Source organism: Phascolarctos cinereus, unplaced genomic scaffold (assembly GCF_003287225.1).
Source record: "Phascolarctos cinereus isolate Bilbo 61053 unplaced genomic scaffold, phaCin_HiC Scaffold_5;HRSCAF=322, whole genome shotgun sequence".
NCBI classification, from domain to species: domain Eukaryota; kingdom Metazoa; phylum Chordata; class Mammalia; order Diprotodontia; family Phascolarctidae; genus Phascolarctos; species Phascolarctos cinereus.
Window position 1 is genome coordinate 81,520,892 of NW_027555958.1, and position 21,344 is coordinate 81,542,235.

Sequence of the window (21,344 nt, forward strand, 5' to 3'; positions counted from 1 at the left end):
TTTCTTGGCAAAGATACTGGATGGTTTGCCATTTCCTTCCCCAATGATTCCACATATACCTACTGATTTATGATGTTTCCCTTCCCCTTTCCCACCTCTGTCCCCCATAAACCCATATTCTGAGACTGATTTAAAGATATCCCCTGCTTTCCCTCTCTATCCCAGGGTCTGTGATTATAAGCTATGCCACTGTGACAATCAATGTACTCTCTTGTAGGTAATTATGAGTGTGGGACCTGCTTTGTAAATTAAATGTGAATTAGACCAAAAGCAGGTGGAATGATCTACTGGGATGAAATGTAAGTCATCCCCCACATACACATTCCTTTCAAACTTGAACTGATTCTTATACCCTGACCATGAGATTTACAAAAGTTGAGTTGTTTCTCTCTTCTCCTCCCCACCCCCACTCATCTCAGTTTTACATTCCATTACAATCTCTGGTTTGGGCTGGAAGCAAAAGCACCAGCATACCTCAAAAGGCTATTTCTGTGGTATTTCCAGCCAGGCTCAAACTGGCAGTCTTGAAAATCTGGTGAGAAATTATCTTCTAATTCATGATTCAGATGAAAAGTTCAAGAAGACTAAAATAAGAGGGAAAAAAACCGCTTCAGGTAAACTGTACAGTTTTTTTGGATAGACACTCAAACTCCTCAAAAAAAGGCAGTGAATATCAACAAAAATTGCCATGGAATATTCTCTCCACCACCTAGATTGGTTTGTTGTAAATATTGTACTCCCCTTAATCTGGAGGACATGAAAGCTTCCTTTGGGTGTGTGCAATTCTATTTGATGGGGGTTATTGCTAGTTCATATGGCTGTACTGAGTAGCTTCAACTTTTTATTCACATTTTATGTGGCATGTGCTTCATAGGTATATACTTTGGTTCATATGTACCTAAATTTCTGATCTATATTCTATCAATCATGTTTTTTCCAAGTGATTCCATAATAGAACAGATTTATAATACATATCCTGCATATAACAGGTTCTTGATTACTTTTGTACATAATGGGACTGATATGATATGCAATAGACACCAGAATTTGACATAAATGTGAAGTATATTTTAATATATACTTAGATATATTGAACGTTAAAATTAATTAAATTTTAAAACAGAAAAGACAAAAAAACTAAAGTAGTATAAAACAGGGCTTTTATATGAATATTGTAGGTGTGTAAAAATAGCATAGTGCTATCAGTATGAACCCTGAGGCGACGGGTGAAATGTGTCATTTTGTTGTGACTGTCCCACTTCTAATCTTTTCCTTGGCCTCCTTCTGCAAGTGTTTTTTTTTTTTCCTCAAAACTCAAAGCAGTAACTAGAATAGGGTAAGTAGGCCTTGGCCCCAGGACAAAATTCTTACACAAATTGGTCCTCTACCCAGAAGAGAAAAAGATTCTAGGTCCCTAATGGGCCAATCCCAGTATAAGGATCAGGCAAATACAGGGTCAGCTGGAGAGATACTGAGTAGAGAGACAAAATAACTGGTGAAAAGCAAAGGGGTAAATAAATTAGGATACTCATCTCTCAAATATGCCTTCTTCTCTCCTCTTACTGCCACCACTCTTAATCTCACACTGGTCCTTTTCACCTATTCACTATTGCAAGAGCCCGCTGGTAGGTCTGTCTGCCTCAAGTCTCTCCCTACTGCAATCCATCCTCCATTCAGCCACTGAAGTGATTTTCCTAAAGTATAGGTCCAATCATATCACCTTTATACTCCATAAACTGCAGTGCCTCTAATTACCTCCAGGATCAAATACAAAATGACCCGGCAATTAAAGCCTTTCATAATCTAGTCCCCTCCTATCTTTCCAGTCATCTTATATCTTATTTCCCAACATGTACTCTTCGATCCAGTGACACTGTCTTCCTGGCTGCTCCACAAAAAGATAGCCCATCTCTTGACTCTGTCCCCTTTGTCCAGCTGTCCCTTATACCTGGAACACTACCTCCTTAACTCCACCTACTTAGTTCCTTGGGTTCTTTTAATTTCCAAATACAATTCCATCTTTTACAGGAAGCCTTTCTGAACCCCTCACAATTCCTGTGCCTTCCCTCTGGTATTTCCTATTTATAGTTTGTTTGAGGGCACAGATCATATTTTGCTTCTTTTTGTATCTCCAGTGCTTAGCACGGTGCCTGGCACATACTAATCCATTGATTGATTGATTGGTTTTTGGACTTGGAGTCAGAAAGAGCTGATTTCAAGTCCAAATCCTGCCTTAGATATTTAATAGCTGTGAGACCCAACAATTCTCTTAACTTTTCTGTCTCTCAGTTTTCTCATTTGTAAAGTAAGGATAGTGTGACATAAGACATGCAAAGCATTTTGTAAACCTTATAGTATCATATAAATGCCAGCTGTTCTTGTGGAGTTAGGTGAGATGGCTTCTTCCCGGTGGTCACCTTGTCAACAACTTTGTGTTTGGTTACAGCAGTCAGACTTTTGTTTTCAAATCAGGCACACATGCTCAGAACCCTTCAGACTGTGGGTAGAATGACTGACTTATATAAAACTAACTTTCCAATGGAACTTGAAAGAGTAGGAGACACTTAAGTCTTACACACAAACAAATACATACATAAAGAGAGAGAAAGGGGGAGAGAGGAGAGAGAGAGAGAGAGAGAGAGAGAGAGAGAGAGAGAGAGAGAGAGAGAGAGAGAGAGAGAGAGAAAGGTACCTATTTTCATGTTTGGAACTCAAATATGAGATAATGATTAATCCTGACAAAAATTGAGGCAATAGAATAATATACAAGATGAACTCCAGTGACATGAAGACATCTGACCACCCCTATGGTTGGTAAATTGCATATAACTATCATGTGGTCAGCTTTGTCTTGCTATAAAATAGACTGAGACAGAGAAGGGTCAAATCTAGGTTGCAAACAAATTAGAATATATGCTAAAAGCGCTCTCCAAAGATGTTGATGAAAGATGCCATTTCATGAGAACACTCGGTTACAGATAAGAGGATTTCTAAGTATTGTCAGTGTGATTAATGTTAATGTTTTCCATTAAAGTCAGAATTCTTCTCCTAAATGAAATTGTCTTTAAAATGTTAGCAGTAATGATGCTTGTATAAGAGTATGTCAATTGACAGAATAGAGTCAGTCTCAGAAAAGATATGAATAAAACTGGGAAACAATTTTTACAGCAGGTGTCTCTGATAAAGACCTCATTTCTCAAATATATAAAGAATTCAGTTAAATGCACAAGAATACAAGTCATTCCCCCAACTGATATATGTTCAAAGAATATGAACAGGCAGTTTTCAAATGAAGAAATCAAAGCTATCTACAGTCATATGAAAAAACATGCTCTACATTACTATTGATTAGAGAACTCTGAGGTACCACCTCACACCAATCAGATTGGCTAACATGACAGAAAAGAAAAAAAAAGAAAAGAAAAGATAGGGAGAGGAAATAGACAGGGACCAGTGATTTCTTGGTATAAGGAAGACTCTGGTAAGGAAACTCCCTCTACCAAAGCAGGTCAGCAACTTCTCTTCAACTTATAATCTTACAGAGTTTCTCAGAGTAGTGAGAGGTAAATGTCTTCTCCAAATACATGAGTCAGAAGCAGTATGCAAACCCAGGCTTGAGGCAAGCTCTCTACCTGTTCCATCACACTTCCTCTCATTGTCCAAATGAATTTGTGTATACTGAATTTCACTTTTCCACTACTTTTGATTTTTGAAATGGATATATGTTCTCCTAAAGAAGTATTTAGAAACAAAACAAAATTTTAAAGAAACAGACTAAAGAATGTGGTGCATTTTTGAGGATCATATATTTTTAAAACTTCCTCCAATCCTAGGATGGGGCAGAAGTGATGCCAAGCCCCACTCACTCTCCCCAGAAAGTTTATCCTGCTTTTCACCCCGCAGCTTTCACTCAAGCCTACACGAACCCAATTTTTCCCTTGAACTATAGATGTTTTACTTTAGTCCTTTACATACTCGAACATGCATCAATGGCACCTGTGTGGTTCTTTGTTTTTCTTTATAGAGGAAAAATTCTTAACCTTTATTATGTCATGGATCTCCCTAGTAATCTAGTAAAGACTAACCCTTCTCTGGCTGTCTTTAAATGCACAAAATAAAATACAAGAGATTACAAAGGAAACTAATTATATCAAATTACAGTTATCAAAATATTTTTTAAAATATTTTAAAATATTTAATTTAATTTAATACCTAAAGATTTTTTAAACTACCCTAGATTAAGAATCTCTTCAGTATCATTCAAATGGAAAAAAGGAAAGGAGATTGTGCTTTTGAGAGCCTTTCCTAGACTTATTTGTTTTCTATCATTCATATTAATTTTAAAACCCAAGCAGTACTAAGTAGTAGCAATGGAAAAAAAGAGTAACTCATTCCTGGGGCTCTCAGAAAAAAAGAAAAAAGGTTATGGGAAGCTAGACTAAGACTGAGAAGTGCCTCAGCTTTATACCAGCAGGAAGCACCAAATTCCTGGAACCCTGGTTCCTACCCTGAAGAAGAACACATACCAGGCCACAGAAAACACCACTAGTCACGGAGACCTGGTGAAGTACCACCTCTTACTGACCAGCAAAACGTGGAGAGGAAGTCCACAATCTATAGTGAGACACTGTGGTGTCTGGACTTAGAATCAAGAAAATCCTAGGTTTGAAACCTGGCTTTGACCCTTACTAGTTCTGTGGCCCTAGGCAAATCATTTAATCTCTCCTTCAATTGTTAAATGGGAATTAAAAAAAATACTTCTATTACCTACTTCACAGTGTTGTAGTGAACAATAATTTAGAACTGTACATAAAATCGCTGTAGTGCCCTATAAATATAAGCTATTATTTTCTGCTTTGCCTACAAAAGAAAGTGTTTCTTACATCCCTAGATGGAACTCTGAATGCATTTTTCCATAGAAATAGGGCTTTATCTCTATTTTGGCATCATATTATACTTCAGGCATATTGTGTGTTAAATAGGTTTTTCTGGGCTGATCTGAAAATCTAACCACCATATATCTGTGAGAAATATATTTTGAATGTCAAACTAACTTACAATGAAACTTGTGGGACACAACCCGTTGGTAAGTTGAGGCTCCCTGTATTTTGCTAAAACATTTCCAAAAAAGTAGAAATTTAAAAAATCTTGTCTCTCCTTCAATTGTCTTTTCAATTTTAATTCTCCCACTTTTCTGTCTTACTTATACAGAAGGGAGCACCTTACAGTCATAAATAGATAGATACATCACAGAGTTTTCAATTTTGAACTGGAATGAAGATACCTAGTACAATCCTTTCATTTTACAGATGAGGAAACTGAGGCCTCAGGAGGTCAAATGACTTGCCCAAGGTCATCCAGGTAGTAACAAAGTCAGGATTTGAATCCAGGACCCCTAAATCTAGAGCCAGTGCTCTTTCCTTTGTATCCACTATCTTTCATGGGCTCCTGAGCCCCAACAGGGCTTTTTATCACCTCCATATAGCCATTCTTCATTCTCAGCTGACCAAACACAAACTGGAATGCCCATTGATAGCACATAAACTGAGATACATGTGGACAATAAGTAAATAGAAGCTAACTTTAAAGAATCCTTGATCTTATTAATATGGATACTCAATCCAGCAAGGTGGATCCCAGCCTATGCATGTCTGCCCATACTGTTGCTCTTGTTCATGGACTTTCATAAATCTGCCACCACAAGACATCCACTCTACATGCTGAGAACTTTTCTTTATACCCTGACATTGCATGCATATCAATTGTACTCTCAGGCAGACCATCAGTTATCACACTCTATAAAACCAATCTATCTTTTTTACTGTTAATCATTTTTTCTGGTGTCATATTCTAAGGCAAGGGTCCTTAAACTGAAGTTAGAAAACTTGTTTTTAAAAAATGTTTTGATGAATATATTTCAATATAATTCATTTCCCTTTTTATGCATTCAAAGAAGGGGTCTATAGGTTTTACTAGACTGCCAAAGGGCCTATGACATAAACCTTCTGTGCTAGGGGATATTGTCAGAAATATAAGACTAGATGTATACATTATAGAAAAATCCAAACACTTTTTTCCAGGGTCATCAGAGCTGGCCCAGAGGCAATCCTTTGAAAGAACCTTTTATTTTGGACTTTGTAGCTGCAATGGAATTACACAAAACCCAACAAAACTGCTCCTTGTTTTAATGTGGCTAGCAGCACACTGCCTACACGTAGTAGGCACTTTAAAAATGTTGATGTAAATGAATTAAAATAGTTCTCATGCATTGTAGGAGCTGCATTTTGAATCAGTCTTTTCACACATAACTCAATCAAACCATGCCTGTGGTTCAATTCCATAAACATTTATTAATGCTTGCTATTGGCACAGCTTTGCATAAGAGAAGATACAGAGTTCAGATCACAGAATTTTGGAGTTGGAAAGAACCTTAGTTCTTAAAAGTCATGTAGTTTAACCCTATCATTTTGATGAAGAAACTAGGATCCAGGAAGAATTTCCCAAGGGCTCACAGGTGGAGTAAGGGAGCCTGAACCCAGTAACACAGAGTATTATACTTGCTATCAGGAAAACCTATTTCAAATTCCACCTCTGATTCTTGCAGGCTATATATGACCACAAACATTTGACTTATCTGAATCTCAGTTTCAGAGAATAGAATAATAATAGCACCTAGCTTACAGGGTTATTGTGAAACCCAAATGATATAATGTATAAAAATCCATTTGCAAACTCTAAAATATTATCTAAATGCCAATTATTATTATGCTACAATTACTCCTTTGATTAAAACATGGTCCTTAGCCTTGGGAAACTTATAGTCTGGTAGGGAAATATGATACAAGCACACAAAATATAACAGAAATAATATATAATATGTGGTTAAGAAAAGAGAATACCTATTGGTGATAGCTGTTAGGAAGGGGGTGTTATTATCTTTGGACTTTAAAAGATGAGTAGGAATTTGGCAGGTGAAGTGGACATAAGAGGTTATTCAAGGCACATGAAATAGTGTGAACAAAGGATTAATGGTGAGAGAATACAGGATGAAAACGTGGGATGCATCTGGGGAAGAGCAAGCAATCTAATTTGACTGGCATATAGAGTACCTAGAAAGAAGTTGTATGAAATAAAGCCAGAAAGTCATCTGTTTCCAGAGATGACAGATTAGTTGGAAAACTAATAATAGTAGTACGATAGTCCCAGAACCTACATTAAGTTCTTAGCTCACAATCAGAAGACACACAAAATTATTAAATTGTAGTTGCTTCTTTGTGTCTGCAAATTGGTAAATGTGAAAAAAAACTAGAATAATTTTTGTTTGCTTCTGTTCATGTTATGCGTTGATTTTTATATAATTTCCACAGTCTGAAAGATCTACAGCCTGATACGTGATAAAGACTCCTTGGAGAAACTTTTATGCTTCTGGTGAGTGAAGGTTTCTCACCTTTCTCTAGTAAAGTAGAAAACCTATGGAAAATCAAGCTAGCAGACTATTTGTTTTCATCCCTATTTCCTTTCATGGAAATCTAAGTTTGTGAGAGAACTTTGAGCATATTTTCAGTAAGCAAATGCTTGTTTTCTTCAGTGGACTGGGAAAGACAATAAGATGGTAGAATAGAAAGGAGGCCAAAGGATGTTGTTGGTAAATATGGGTGGGGCCAAGAGATGGTGATGGTAAATAGTGGTGGGGGCAATGAAGATTTTTTTAAAATCAAGATTCTCAGTTATTTGTGCTGAGGAAATCTTATGTGGCTTCCAATCATCACTCTAAGACAGGATCAACTAAAAAGGGGAAGGTAGACAGTTAACTCTTCAAATGAAGTATTCTTTCCATAAAGCCATATTTGAAATCTCTATGGGAAAAGGCTTAGCGAAAAGGTGACTTTGAAACCCTCAGCACAGTGTTCAGATTTGTAGCAGTTAAATCCTTTCAGGTCAAAATCCATCATAAAATTTGACATGCTTGAGAATGGCCATCCCTTGGGAACACTGAAACACAGTCCTATAAATTCAGCAGAGAAAATAAATTAAGTCATCTCTTTAAATAAAATCTGATTCACTGAATGAACTTGTATTGCTGTGGAAAGAAAACGACATGCAAAGTCAACCAACCTAATGTTTCAACAAACAGAGACCCTCTTAACAATCCCCCAGGGTAAGAAAGGGACAGATTTTAAAAAAAAAAGAAAAGAAAAGAAAATTCAACAACAGCATCAGAAAACCCTTTTTTTAGATCATATTTTGTATGTCTTATATTGAATCTGGGAATCCTTGTGTTTACAACTAAAATTACTAAAAAATTTTTTAAACGGGCTTTCAGGTTTCTTTGTTCCACATTTTTGCATCTTGTATCCTAACAAACTCAACATTTAAGCTTTGGAAGATGGACGTGAAAACTGAGATCAAATGTTAGGTGATTCGAGGTTGGTGTTTGCATCCCAGATGTCAGCGACATGAATAGCGAAGCTTTCAGGTGCATGGCCCAACTCCAAATCCCACCTTCATTACCCCCCCACCCCAAAGTCAGACAAGACGATGTTTGTTCTTGGGCTCCCTCCTGTGGTAGATTCAGGAAATACTAGGGAAAATCATTTACAAAAAAGTTAGGTGTCAGGAACATTCAAACACTGCCGGAATGATAGCACCTGGGTATTTCAGGCAGTGTATGAAAGGATATTATGAAGACAGGTAGAAATGAAAGCCAAGAGTGGGGGAAATAATCTTGACTCCACCTGGATTATATCTGTGAATAAAAGAAAGATCCATCCTTGGCAACTGCCTCCAAGAGGTAAATCTTTTAAGTATAGAGAACTGATTATCATAAGCACATGTCCGTGTATCTGGCAAAGCTATAACTCATAATAGACATGTATGTTCAGGTCAGAACTGCTGCTCATTTTCCTTACCCTGAGGTGTTTACTAAAACCTAAAATATATACATATCAAATTTATTTCTACCTGGCGGAAAAGGATAGGAGAACATGAGGACAAATGAGATAATATTTATAAAATTGCCATGAGCTTTGGGAGAAAAAAGTATGAATGCAAGCCCAAGACATAATATTACCCCTGGAGACTTGCTATAATGCCATGTCTGGGGTCTACACCATAATACTCCATTCTAAGAGAGATTGTTTTAGGCAAGGAAGAAAATATTAGAAAAATTTGAGTTTCATTTACTTATATCTGGTTGGAAAACAGTATCCAGAGTTGTAACTAAGCAGAGTGGCTGGGACTTTGCTCCAAAGGCACTGAAACTAAAAGGTTGCAGATAATCTTCTTGGGTTTTCTTCCTTAGACACATGTGCACACATACATACATACATACATACATACATACATCTCCAGTGGCCATACTCTAAATGATATCTTCCTCACCGTCCCTCTCCCTCAATATCATCTTAAAATATACTATTTTCTATGATGACCACTCCACAGACCTTGGCCCCTGATTCTTTATCTCTCCCCTTCCTATTTAGTTTTCTTAGCAGTAGCAAGTCTCTTCAAAAGTATAGGAACCCTAGCATCCCACAGCATGCTTCTCTTTCCAAAAGGCCATACCCCAGGTGAATCACCCACTCTTGCCTTGGGCACAAAATTTCTGTGGACAGACCAAAACTAACAAAATGTAACTTGTTAAGAGCAAATATCTTATACTTAGTTTGAAAACGATGGCAAAATCATAGGATTGGAGATAGGAGATTTTTTAACACATGAAAAAGACCTAGCGGTTTTGGACATCTACAAGCAAAACATGGGTCAACAATGGAAAATAACTGCAATCATAGGCTACGTTAAGAGAAGTAAAGCATCCAGAATAGGCAAGCTGACCTTTCCCCTATACTCATGTGGTTCATCATCTGTCCATTCCCTGGAATATTTCCTCACTCAGAACTGGCCACCATATTTTTAAAAGGATATTGAGGACAATCAGAGGAGGGCAAACAGAATGTAAAGGATCTGAAAATAATGGCATACTAAGGATGGTTGGAAGATTTTGGAGTATTGAAACTGGATAAAACACTTGGGAGGGATATGTTTGCTGCCTCAAGTTTGTGAAAGGTTGCATCGTGGAAGAGGCTTTAGATTAATCAATGTAGCTAAAAAGGGCAGAATGAAAGCACTGGGCATAAGCAACTCGGAATTAGATTTCAGCTCAGTATAAGAGAGAATTTTCCAAAGTCTACAAATATTCAAAGAGACACTGCATAGCCACTTGTCAGAGATGTTGTAGAGTGAATTCTTGAGGCAGCATGATATGGTGACAAGGGCATTGGCTCTTGAGCCAGAGGACTTGGATTCTAAGCCTGCCTCTGATACTTAAGACCTGTGTGAATTTAGGTGAATCATTTAAGGTTCCCAAGTCTCAGTTTCTTCATACAAAATCAGGGTATTGCAGTAGATGGTCTCTGAAGTTCCTTCTAGTTTCAGGCTGAGATCACAAGGTTGGAAGTATCATAGCTTTGAGGTCATCTGGTCCAGCTCCTTCATTTTACAAATGAGGAAACTGTAGCTAACAGAGGTTAGCTGACTTGCTCAAGGTCACCATTACAGTGGCTCTGTAATGCATTGTAACTTCATGATTCTGTTATTTTGAAACTATACAAAAATGGGGACCATCTGATAGATTTAATGACTGCTTTGATTTGTATGGGGTCCAAGACTAATGTTCCTTAGAACAAATCTTTGATAAATTGCGTTAGCACAAAACTCCAGCACATTATTTTCACTTAACCAAGCTCTATTTTCTGACTGGAAGTTATAAAGTTATGTGTGCCCTTACAATGGTGAGTGATTCTAAATGGCTAATTTCTGTTTTTGAAAAAGACATATGTCTTAATTTTTGTATTCATTGTGAGGCAGGATAATTAGGAAGGCTAAATAGAGAGGGAGTCTGAAGACCAGAGTTTGAATCTAGAACCTATCATTCTTTCTCTGAGACTCATCTGTAAAATGGGAACAAGAAGTCTGGCATCCTGGGGGCTCTTGTCAGGATCAAATAAAATTACATATTTGAAAGTACTGTATAAATTGTAAAGTGCTATAAAGGGAGCAAGGCAATGTCAGTAAAACAAAAGGCAAGGGTACCTTTTTTAGTAGCTAATATTTCAAAATATTTTTTTAGAAGCTAATAGCCAATATCTGAAAAGAAACCATTTTGTTACAGAGCAAAAACTACTTGGTCTTGTTTAGGAATGCCTAAACCTAGCAATGAAGGAATATTTGTGGTGGGAGATTAGCCAAGAAGAAATAGGGAGTGTGACAAGTGTATCCTTTGACACTACTTTGTCTCAGTTTTTGTTTCAATGAATATAAATTATGTTTTAAAGATATATGTATTAAAAAATACTTAATTTTGTTTCCTTCTGAGACAGCTAACATGGGAAAATAGGTGGAGGTTTTTTTACATTTTATTGAAGATAAAAATTTGTGGGAAACAGTCTTTTTTTTAATGTCTCATTATCTAGAAGCTTTATCCTCAAAGTCTTCAGAAGTTTTTGCATTGTCTTGAGACTGTTAAACATCAGAAAAAAAGGGGAAACTATCTTTGTGACCTAGCTTTTCACCAGATTCACTAAAACTCTTTTTGATTATTTGAATACTCAAGGCCCACAGAGGTCCAGGTGCACCATCATATGAAGTGATGTAATACTGCAAATGCCTACTATACTTCAAATACTCAGCTTTATTTAAGCTTTTTAAAACCAATTTTAATCCATTATTGACATTTTGTACAGCATGATTAAATGACCAATCTTTATGAAAGAAACTATCTCTATTAAAGGCACAGCATATTTTTGAAACAAAAGGGGGAAAAATGGAATAATGTTCAGGAGATCTGAAGCTTACTTATGTTGTGAATTTGCAATGTGTCTCTGTTGGAGACAGCTTATCTGTTGAATAGTATCCTCAAAGACTAGGATTGGGTGGATCCTCTGTGATGAATTTATCTGAGGATATGCATAAGAGTCCCGTGGGATGGGTAGGTATAGATGGGTTGTAATCTGCATCATTGGCAAAAAAAAAAAAATGCCAACATCCAGCCTAAAAACCCATTGGAGCACTGAACTGTTATTTTGGTCTCAAACATATATGGGCAAATTCTCTGAGGGAGGTTTATTTATAGAGAGCATATAGAAATAATAAATGTAAATAGCATATATATATATGTATGTATATATAGCATGTATGTATTTATGTATGTGTGTATATATATATATATATACATATACATATATACATATATAGTTTTAAACCAGCTAGGTGGTACAGTGGCTAGAGTACTGGGCCTGAATACAGAAAGACTTATCATCTTGAGTTCAAATCTGACCTTGGGTAATTACTAGCTGTGGGACCCTAGACAAGTCACTTAACCCTCTTTGCTTCAGTTTCCTCATCTGTAAAATGAGCTGGAGAAGGAAATGACAAACCACTCCAGCATCTTTGCCAAGAAAACTCCAAATAGAGTCATGAAGAATCGGATACAACTGAAAATAACAAATGACTGAAAGTTTTAATCTATAAATAGCAAAAAGTAGTTATAAACTAAAATAAGGGAATTGCTTGATTCCTCAGAAGACAGAAAGAACAATGGGCAAACTTCTCTGTTGAAGGATAAATTCAATCTCATATCAAGGGAAAAATCAGTCTTTGTCCAAAAAGGAATTGAGCAATGCATCATACAACTTATAAAGTGATAAACTAATCAATGAAAGAATTTGTGGATAGGAAAGACATGATATATTTAGAAATGAGGTAACAAAAGTGGCATCCAAAGTACAGAATAGTGTCATTGTAATAATCACCAAATTTTAGAATTTTGGGCCTAAAAGGAAATTCAAAGATCAACATCAATTCTATTTCTCACTTCAGTGATGTATTCTACCCACAACTTCTCAAAGTATTTTGAAACAGAAATTATTTCACTATTTTGAAAGCTAATGTGATTTAGTGAATAGAGGGCTGAACCTGAAGTCATGAGGACTTGATTCAAATCCTGCTTTAGATACTTCTTAGCTTTTTGACTAGTAGCAAGTCACTTAAACTCTCTTAGTCTCATTTTTCTCTGGTAATAATAGTACTACCTATTTTTTAAGGTTGTTGTGAGGATAGAAATAATTCCCCTGCAAAGCACTTTGCATACATTAAAAGGACTACCTAACTGTTGTCTAGTAGTAGTAACAGTAGCAGTAGCAGCAGCAGCAGCAGCAGCAGCAGCAGTAGCAGTAGTAATATCAAAGAAGAGATGAAAGTGATACAGTGGAACAGCTTGGTGCATATGTCTTGAGGTCAAGAAGACCAGGGTTCAACTTCAGTTACTGATAGCTGTTTGACCCTCAGTTTCCTCAACTGTAAAATGAAGGGGTTGGCCAGAAGTTTCTTCATTCTCTAAAACTGATCCATGATCTTGTGATGTCCCAATATTACTTCCAGATACATGAGAATGAGAAAACACTTGCTTACACTGTTTCTACAGGGCAGCTAGGGATGAAGATGCATTCTCATCCCCTCAGTAAATCCATTCAAGTTTTCTCTGTCCAAATTTCAACTATAATCTTCAGGGCAGAGAATTTAGTTGAATGCCTCCTGTGGAATAGGTTGCATTTTAATGATTTAATTTAACAGGATTGTATGAAGTTACACCCTCATCAATAATATCATCATCATCATCAATCAAATGATTACCTATTAATAACTTTAAGCATCCTTGGCATTGACTAGGAAATTATCAACTACCTTTCTGGAACTATAGACTGGTAAGTGATAGGGAATTTGTCCAGGACATTCAGGCATCCATTCACTGCAACAGAAAACAAAAATCACCCTGGTTCCTGGAAGAAAGAATATTTATTCTTGTTAATCACATGAAGGAATTCTAATTTCTTTTTCTGAGCCTAAAGCTAGCAGATACAGAAACTTCAATTGCTTCCAATCCCCTGATCACTGAAGAGAGTGAAATGTAAATAAAGCAAACAGCCCAACTTAAATGAGGTCACATTATAGACTTAGGGCTTCTTTTTCTTTCTTTCATAAATTTTTTTATTGTTGAACTGATGAACTGGTTCTTTAAGAGCTAACTGAAATCCCAACAATTCCATAGCCTCCAATATACAATTGTTCTAATAGATCATCCTAATGATGCTGTACTAAAGTGGTCTGAGCCACTGATCAAACACACCACAGATTTCTTGTGTTTACCTACAACTCTTCATGCTTTCCTGAAACTTCATTATTATTTGAAGATTCTTTGCCAGCAACCTCAAATGGTAAAATTTCTTCTACTCAAAAAAATGCTTCTACCATAAGGTTTGGAAACTGCTAATGGATGGTGTCAGTAACATGATGCTGGGAGGTAACATAATGTCATTGGCCCACCCAGCAGAAGCAGCTCATTTTCCAGTTTCTGCCACCAAAGCAGTAAGAGTGATACAGGACAAGCAATCATAGCACAAAAAAGTGTAGGAAGAGGAGAGCTTAGGACAATTGCAAAATTTCAGTCATAGCTAAAAGAGAAAAAAGCAAAAGCAACAAATAGATTTTAGGATGAAGGTAGTATAGATTAGAGTTGGTGATACTTGGGCTAGAAGAATGAAAGAGGCATAAATCGAGAAGACTGAGACAAGCCAGATAGTATAAAGTAAGCTTCCTGCAGGCAGAGAGCATTTCATGTTTGTAGCTTTAGAACTTAAGAGAGCAAGCTACACAGCATGAGTGCTTAATAAATGGGGTTTTTTTAATTGAATTGAGTGGAAAAGAAACAAATTGGTCAAATGAAGAGATGTTTAAAAGAGAAAAAGAGGAAGTACCAGTTATGTCAAACAACCGCTAACCTTGAGTTCACGGCTGTCAAGAAGGGTTATATAATGTTATATGGGAGACCTTTTTTTAATTACAATTAAGGTATTTTGGTATTTCAAAGAGAATTGATTTTGAAACCCATTCCATTGTTCAAAGTCATTCATTTATGTCAATACTTCTTGTATACACAATGATTTTCCTTCATTTAACAACATTTCCATTTTTGAAGTTAAAAATATTACATTTAGCAACCTTCTTATTTGGTTCCATTCTCTTTGGGTATCACCACAGCCTTTGCCCTAGTCTCATGAAGCCTGAAGCTAAAGAACAAAGTTAGGCAAACTTCTCCTTTCTTTTTTCTTTTAGATGCTTCATTTCAGTATGAATGAAATTAGGAACTGACAAAATACCCCTAGTCATGAGTCTTTATTTAAATGAACTATGGTAAAATAATTCAAAATTTAAAACTCTAGAACTTAGAACTGGATAGGTAAAGCTTAAAGGTCACAAGTCCAAATCTCATATTTGTAGATGGGGAAACCAAGGCCTTGAGTATTTAAGCAGTTTGTCCAAGGTCACACAAGCAGCAAGTAGCGTAGCTACAATTAAAACTCCAGGTCCTTTGATTTCAAATTAAGGACTCCTTCCTTCATACCATACTACCTTGCTTATACAGCTTGAAAAGATGCCTCATGAGCACAATGAAGTAATATCTCTCCCCTCAAGAATATCTGCTACAAATTGGGTGAAAATGAAAATGCTTTGAATCAATAGTTTATTCATATAAGCAGTATCTTTTCTGAAGGTTGTCCACATTTATACAGTGCTTTAAGGTCTGCAGAATGCTTTAAACACCTTACCTTTTAAGATCTGCACAACCACCCTCAGAGAGAAATGCAATTTTAGCTCCATTTTACAATTGGTGAAAATGAGGCTGCAAGAATTTAAATGGCTTGCCCAACATCAGTCTTCTTGACTCCAAGTGCAACATTCTCTCTATATGCCACACTGGTACCCTTTCATCAGGCAGTTTACATCTTATATTGGGCAGAAGACGATGTGTGGTATTCTTTGTGTAAATCACACCTAGGATCTCCAATCAGAGGTTCCACTCTCAACTTTAATAATAGCTCCCAGTCTTCAAGTCTGAGTTGTCTTGAAGATTTATTTTGATGGAGAATTCCTGAGCCATGCATTATTGTCAGAGCTGCTCTAACCTCTGCTGCCCCAGTACCCATTTGCTGCATGATCCTGTTAGGATCTGGAGCTGCTTATAGTTTTATTTATGGTCTTGGTTTCAAGTCAAAATTAAAGCAACTCTTCCAAATGTTTGGGTTTGGAGACGCCATCTAAGTGGGTTTCTAAGTTGGAAAATGTTGATTGTGTTTAGTTTTCTTGTGCTCTACTACCTTAGTGGTACATTTCACACCACTGACTGAAACAGATCCTATTCAGGGTACTGAATACTCCAAATCATGCATGCAATGGGAGAAAAAGAAAAAAGGCATTACTTCCCAGAAATATTTCACATCTAATGTAAGAAACTGTTAAAAGAACTGATGACTATATTTCAAAGAGCAATTTCCCCAGAAATGGAAAAGTATTTTTTTTCTTCTTGCTGCTTTATCAAGATCAATATTAGATGTCCCAGTCAGACTGCTGCATGGGTTTGGCCAAGAATGAAATAAATTACTTTTAATTTTTTTAATGTATATGTAGGCATAGTGTCCACTTTTCTGTCTTTCTCAGGCATATATACAAATGGGTTGACAATTCTTTTAATTATTTAATATACAGAGGGATTATATGTTCCACTCAGGATAGTGTCACATAAAATCAAAAAAGCATGATAGTAGCAGTATGAGAAGTTCCTGAAACAGTCAACTAGTAGAATCTGAGAGCATAAAAGCAGAGAACAAAAGTAGGTGGTCACTCAAGATGAAACAGAGAAGGATAAGTTGAGGAACTAAAGGTCATCATCTAGCCAATTATAAAATTCACCACTTACCATTAATTACCTTCAAAAACTTCTGAAAGAATGGATTTCAGGTCTTGTTACCCCCTTTTTTCTCAGTGGAAAAACTGAAATATCAGAACTGGACCAGCTAAATTGGAATCCAAATGGTTTTGATCTTACTCCAATACCCATCCCATAAGGTGGTATTTTCTGTTTTGTTCTTTGGGGAAGAATAAAAGAAAGTGTGACTAACAAGAACTTCTCAGAGTAATTCCTTAGCCCACCAAGAGTATTAAAATGAAACAAGTCATTTGTCGACATGAAAAATTGATACAGCCTAATCCTAGGATTTGCTTAGCCAGGAAAGGAAAAAAAACATTTTCAAGTTAGGATAGAAGGTAGAAGCTAAGATGAATGTTGATTGGAAACAACTCTAAACATATTAGATAAAACCTGTAGGTAAAATGAGTCACCAACTGCTAGTAAGAAAAGATGCTCTCTGGTTATGCTGTCTTTCTACATGCTCAGGGATAAGAAAAGGGGACTTCCTGAGGAAAACCAAAACTTTTAGATTTAATGGCTAATAACTCACATACAAATGAATACATGTTCAAGTTCAGTGATTGACTCTAAAAGTGTCATATTCCTCAGCATGGCACATTGTATGTTTGAGAACAAAGAGGGGTTGAGAGGTAGAAAAGGTTGTCTTGCTGGTAGAATCCAGCCGTTGATAATTTTGCAGTCTCAGAAGGGATTGACTTTCTGTCACCAGGTAATGAGAAGTGAGTGGTCCAGAAAGGAATAGATAAACCATCAACCTTTCTTCCCTTGCCACCCTCAATTTGCCTAAACCACACCCTGATCCACACATAGAGAAATATGAAATGTAATATTCTCAAGGCTTTCAGTTAGGTGCATGTACACTCTCTCTACAGGGCAAAGGAATGACATTTTCCCCAGTGACACATCAGTGCAGGATTATTTACATCACAGAGTTTTTAAGTATTTCACATGGACCAATTTACAGACCATGGCATCTTGCTGGAAATCCAAAGCAACTCTCTTAAAGAGTGTGCCACCTCTTTGAATGAATGCCTCTGGAAAAGGTTCAGCAAAATCACTCCATATCTTGGTGGAAAAAGAGGAGACGAGCATTCTCCCAACACTTCTGATGGCCAATCAATAAAACTTCTATCCCAGCTGACTTACTTACTTATTACTTGTCCATTTTGAAAAAGTAACAAAGGTACAAAGGTAAATCTCCCACCTAGCCCCTGAACCAATATAATATTTATTTATTTAAAAAAAAGTTTTACTCTAACAAAAGGTTTATTGTTACAAGATTTTGTGCTTTAAAAAAGCAGTATTCAGGAGGTACTTTCAACTTTATAGTAGGAGTCCCATGAAAACAGACAGGGTCAACCCTGAACCCTCATGAAAAAATGCCTAGAGCAACTTTTAAGAGCCCTTCTCTCCCCACCTGCCTCCCAACAACTACCAAAAAAGTTTGTAATACATCTAGTGTAATATACTTAGAAAAAAAAATACACTTAAGTAACTATTTGATTCCATTTTTCTACCATGAATCAAACAAGGCTAGAATACGCCAAAAGGTCCTGGAGTAACCTGTGCTTTTTACACTTCAAAAAAAAAAGAGAGAGAGAGAGAGAGAGACGTGAGAAGCAGTGACCTGCTGTTGGGTGGCTACTGCTGCCGCTGCTATAATCTATTTAGTGCTCTAGTTTCATGAGAACTTACCTAGTCTGCTAGGTAAAGCCAACAATCACCTAATACTAGAATAGTGAAATTCTGAACATCTCTTCTTTTCCCTCGGTGCTCTCAGTAGTTTCTACTGTTATTTCTTGAGGGAAAGGGGGACACTGTCATGTTATATTCAGGGAACAATCTATGAATTGAATACATATGAAAATATATACATATATATTTTGACTTAACTTGCTTTTATATAGGTGATGAAATGATAGTCAGGTGATCTGCATATGAAACCATTCCTTTAATGTTTTTAATTAGCAATTTATAATCTCTTGTCTTTTGAACGCCTGAGCTACAAGACAGGTACTGGGGACCTCTTGTGAAGAATTTTAGGTATGAGCAGTCAAAACTCACTAACTCCTTTCCTCTCACTCTCTTTTTTTAAGAGAATCTCACACAAATGTTTTATACTTGCTGAAAAGTAGAATTTGAAAACAGCTCATTTCACAACTGTCCTTATTTTTAATATAATAAACACCTTTAAGACACATCCCTCACCACTTAAAAGCTGCTCTCGACAAGAGGTGTTCTCTCTACCTTCGTGTTTTCTCAAGCACTTGTTTAAAAACACATCTAAGTGGAATGTTTTTATTTCTGCAGATTGCATTAATTATAGCTTTGCAAACACTGCAAGCGCCGCAAGAAGACTGAACTGAGCCATTAGCTGCAAACCTCAGGTCTTGGCTAGGGAAAGGTTTATGGTTTATTTAGCAATCCTAATGAATTGGCTCACCCATCCCCTATACATAGCTCTGCCTCTGGCATAAGGTGCTGGACACAGCCAGAAACTGTCTCATAGAAGCTTGCAGTTGAGAAGAAAAAAAAATACATCGTGGTCAACCACGGATGACCCACACATTTGGGAGAGCTGCTTCAATGCAGGATTTTTGCCCTAGCTAGGGAAATAAACCTAAGGATGGATTCAAGCCCAGGAGACTTAAGGCTAACCTCATACTTAAACTGCCTTCTCCCTTAGCCTTTCCCAGAGAGGGAAGACAAATTAAAGTAACTTGTTCCTCTATTATATTAACGTCCAGGGAGAAAACAATATTCATTCTTTCTTCTCTTCTGCCCCATCGCTCCCATCCCCCCACCCACACCCCCCAGTTCCATGGTCCCTAGGAGAGTAAGAATTACCGATACTGGTTCTCTCTATCCAACAAAGTTCAAACGGAGGGAATAGATAAGGGGGGAGGGTTGGAGAGACAGAAACCAGGGAGTGGGGTACAAGAGCTCCTGCTTCACTGGTCAGATGGGTTCCCCTGGCCTCGGTTGAACAGTCTGACAGCCCCAAAGCTGCCTGTCAGCTAGAACCAGCATGGTCCATCACCCTCCAAGGACCCAGCTATTCTTTTACTCTTTTGTACCCACTTTTCTTGTCAGCCCACGAAGTCAACAAGGCGGGGACTCGAGTTCTGAAACATTCACCCTACCCATACAAGTCTCAATCCTCTGGGACCCTAAGCGCGAAGGCGGGGGCTCCTGGATCCCCAGCATTTCAGACCCCAGCGAAATAGAAGCCCCTTAACGAGATATAGACAAATGACTGCTCTGCCCCCTGGATCCCGCAAAAGAAGTCAACGGTGATGTGGGGCTGCCACCTTATCAAGCCACCCAATCCAGAAGGGCAAAAGGAAAGAGAGCGCAGAGGGACCCCGAGAAGAAGCGCGGTTGCCGATCTCGTTGGCTCTGCGAACCAACCTGTTCCGAGGTTAGGGGAAAGGAAGGAGAGCAGTTTGGCTGGGAGGGGACAGAGGGCGCACGGGGAGCTAGAGAGCAGCGCGGGCTGGTGAAGAGAGGGCAGTCCCGGGCGTGCGCGCGTGCGGACCGAAGGGGCACCCCTAGTGCCGGCCGAAACAGCTTAGAGTAGCCTTCTATGTCGGCCCGCGAAAAGGAGGGAGGGGGATGAAGAGGGAGGGAGGAGGCATTTCCTCGGGCTTACCGTGAGAGCAGAGAACTTCTGTGCTGGGACCAGTAGGAGCAGCTCCAGGAACAGCAGCAGCAGCCACCAAACTTTCGGGAACAACATCCTGATCCGGAGCGGAGACGTACACAGACAGACACGCGCGCACAGATACACACACTCACATACACATACACACACTCACACGCACACACACGCACGGGCCTTGACAGGGTGCAGCAGAGAGAGTTTGCCCGGCGGTCTCACTGCTCCTCCCTAACTCCCTTGGCTCTTTCTTTTCTCGAATCTCCTGCTAGGCTAGAGAGTTAGCGCAACCGAGAGTGATCCTCCTCCTCTGCGCCTGGGGTAGGGCTGAGATCTGCCTTTTCTTTTGCCCCCTCTGAAATTTGGGCTGGGCTGAGGAGAGGGGCTGAGGGGGAGGGGTGGGGGAGATGCAACTGCTGCTTCCTTTATTCTCTCTTCCCACCCCCCCCTCCTTGCTGTTTGGATTTTATAACCTCCCCCTCCGGGCACGGAGAGATATCTCACGAGTCCTTTTTTCTGCTTCCTTCACTTCTGACAGATCCTCTCTGAAACTTCCAGGATCCTCCTTCTTTCACCCTCACCACCACCACCACCACCCCCCCACTTTCGATTAGATTCCACCCCTTACCCCCTCCCACAACCACCCCATCCACCACCACACTTCAGCCCCACCTTCCTTTGCTGGCTTCCTCAGCTGCCACTGCTCTCAGTTCCCTTATCAGATTAGATGCTGCTGCTGCCTCCCAGCTCAGGTTGGAGCCCTTCCTTAGCGGAGATCTTTTATCTCTGCTCGTGGCTTGCAAAAGGCAAAGCAAAAGGGAGAGAAGTGATTCAAAATTTGTAGGGGTGTGTGTGTGTGTGTGT

At 38.3% G+C, this 21,344-nt stretch overlaps 1 protein-coding gene across 5 annotated transcripts in view; it reads right to left on the minus strand.

The window, feature by feature from the left end:
• Nucleotides 1–21,035, minus strand: part of SMOC2 (SPARC related modular calcium binding 2) — a 255,093-nt gene extending 234,058 nt beyond the window's left edge. For 3 of the 5 annotated variants that reach the window (XM_020972073.2, XM_020972071.2, XM_020972072.2), the window contains exon 1: nt 20,475–21,035. In XM_020972073.2, the coding sequence (XP_020827732.1) occupies nt 20,475–20,561 (87 nt within the window). In that variant the 5' untranslated portion in view covers nt 20,562–21,035. The remainder of the gene's footprint in view (nt 1–20,474) is intronic. The other 2 variants (XM_020972075.2, XM_020972074.2) reach the window with 1 other exon arrangement.
• Nucleotides 21,036–21,344: the final 309 nt, after the last annotated feature.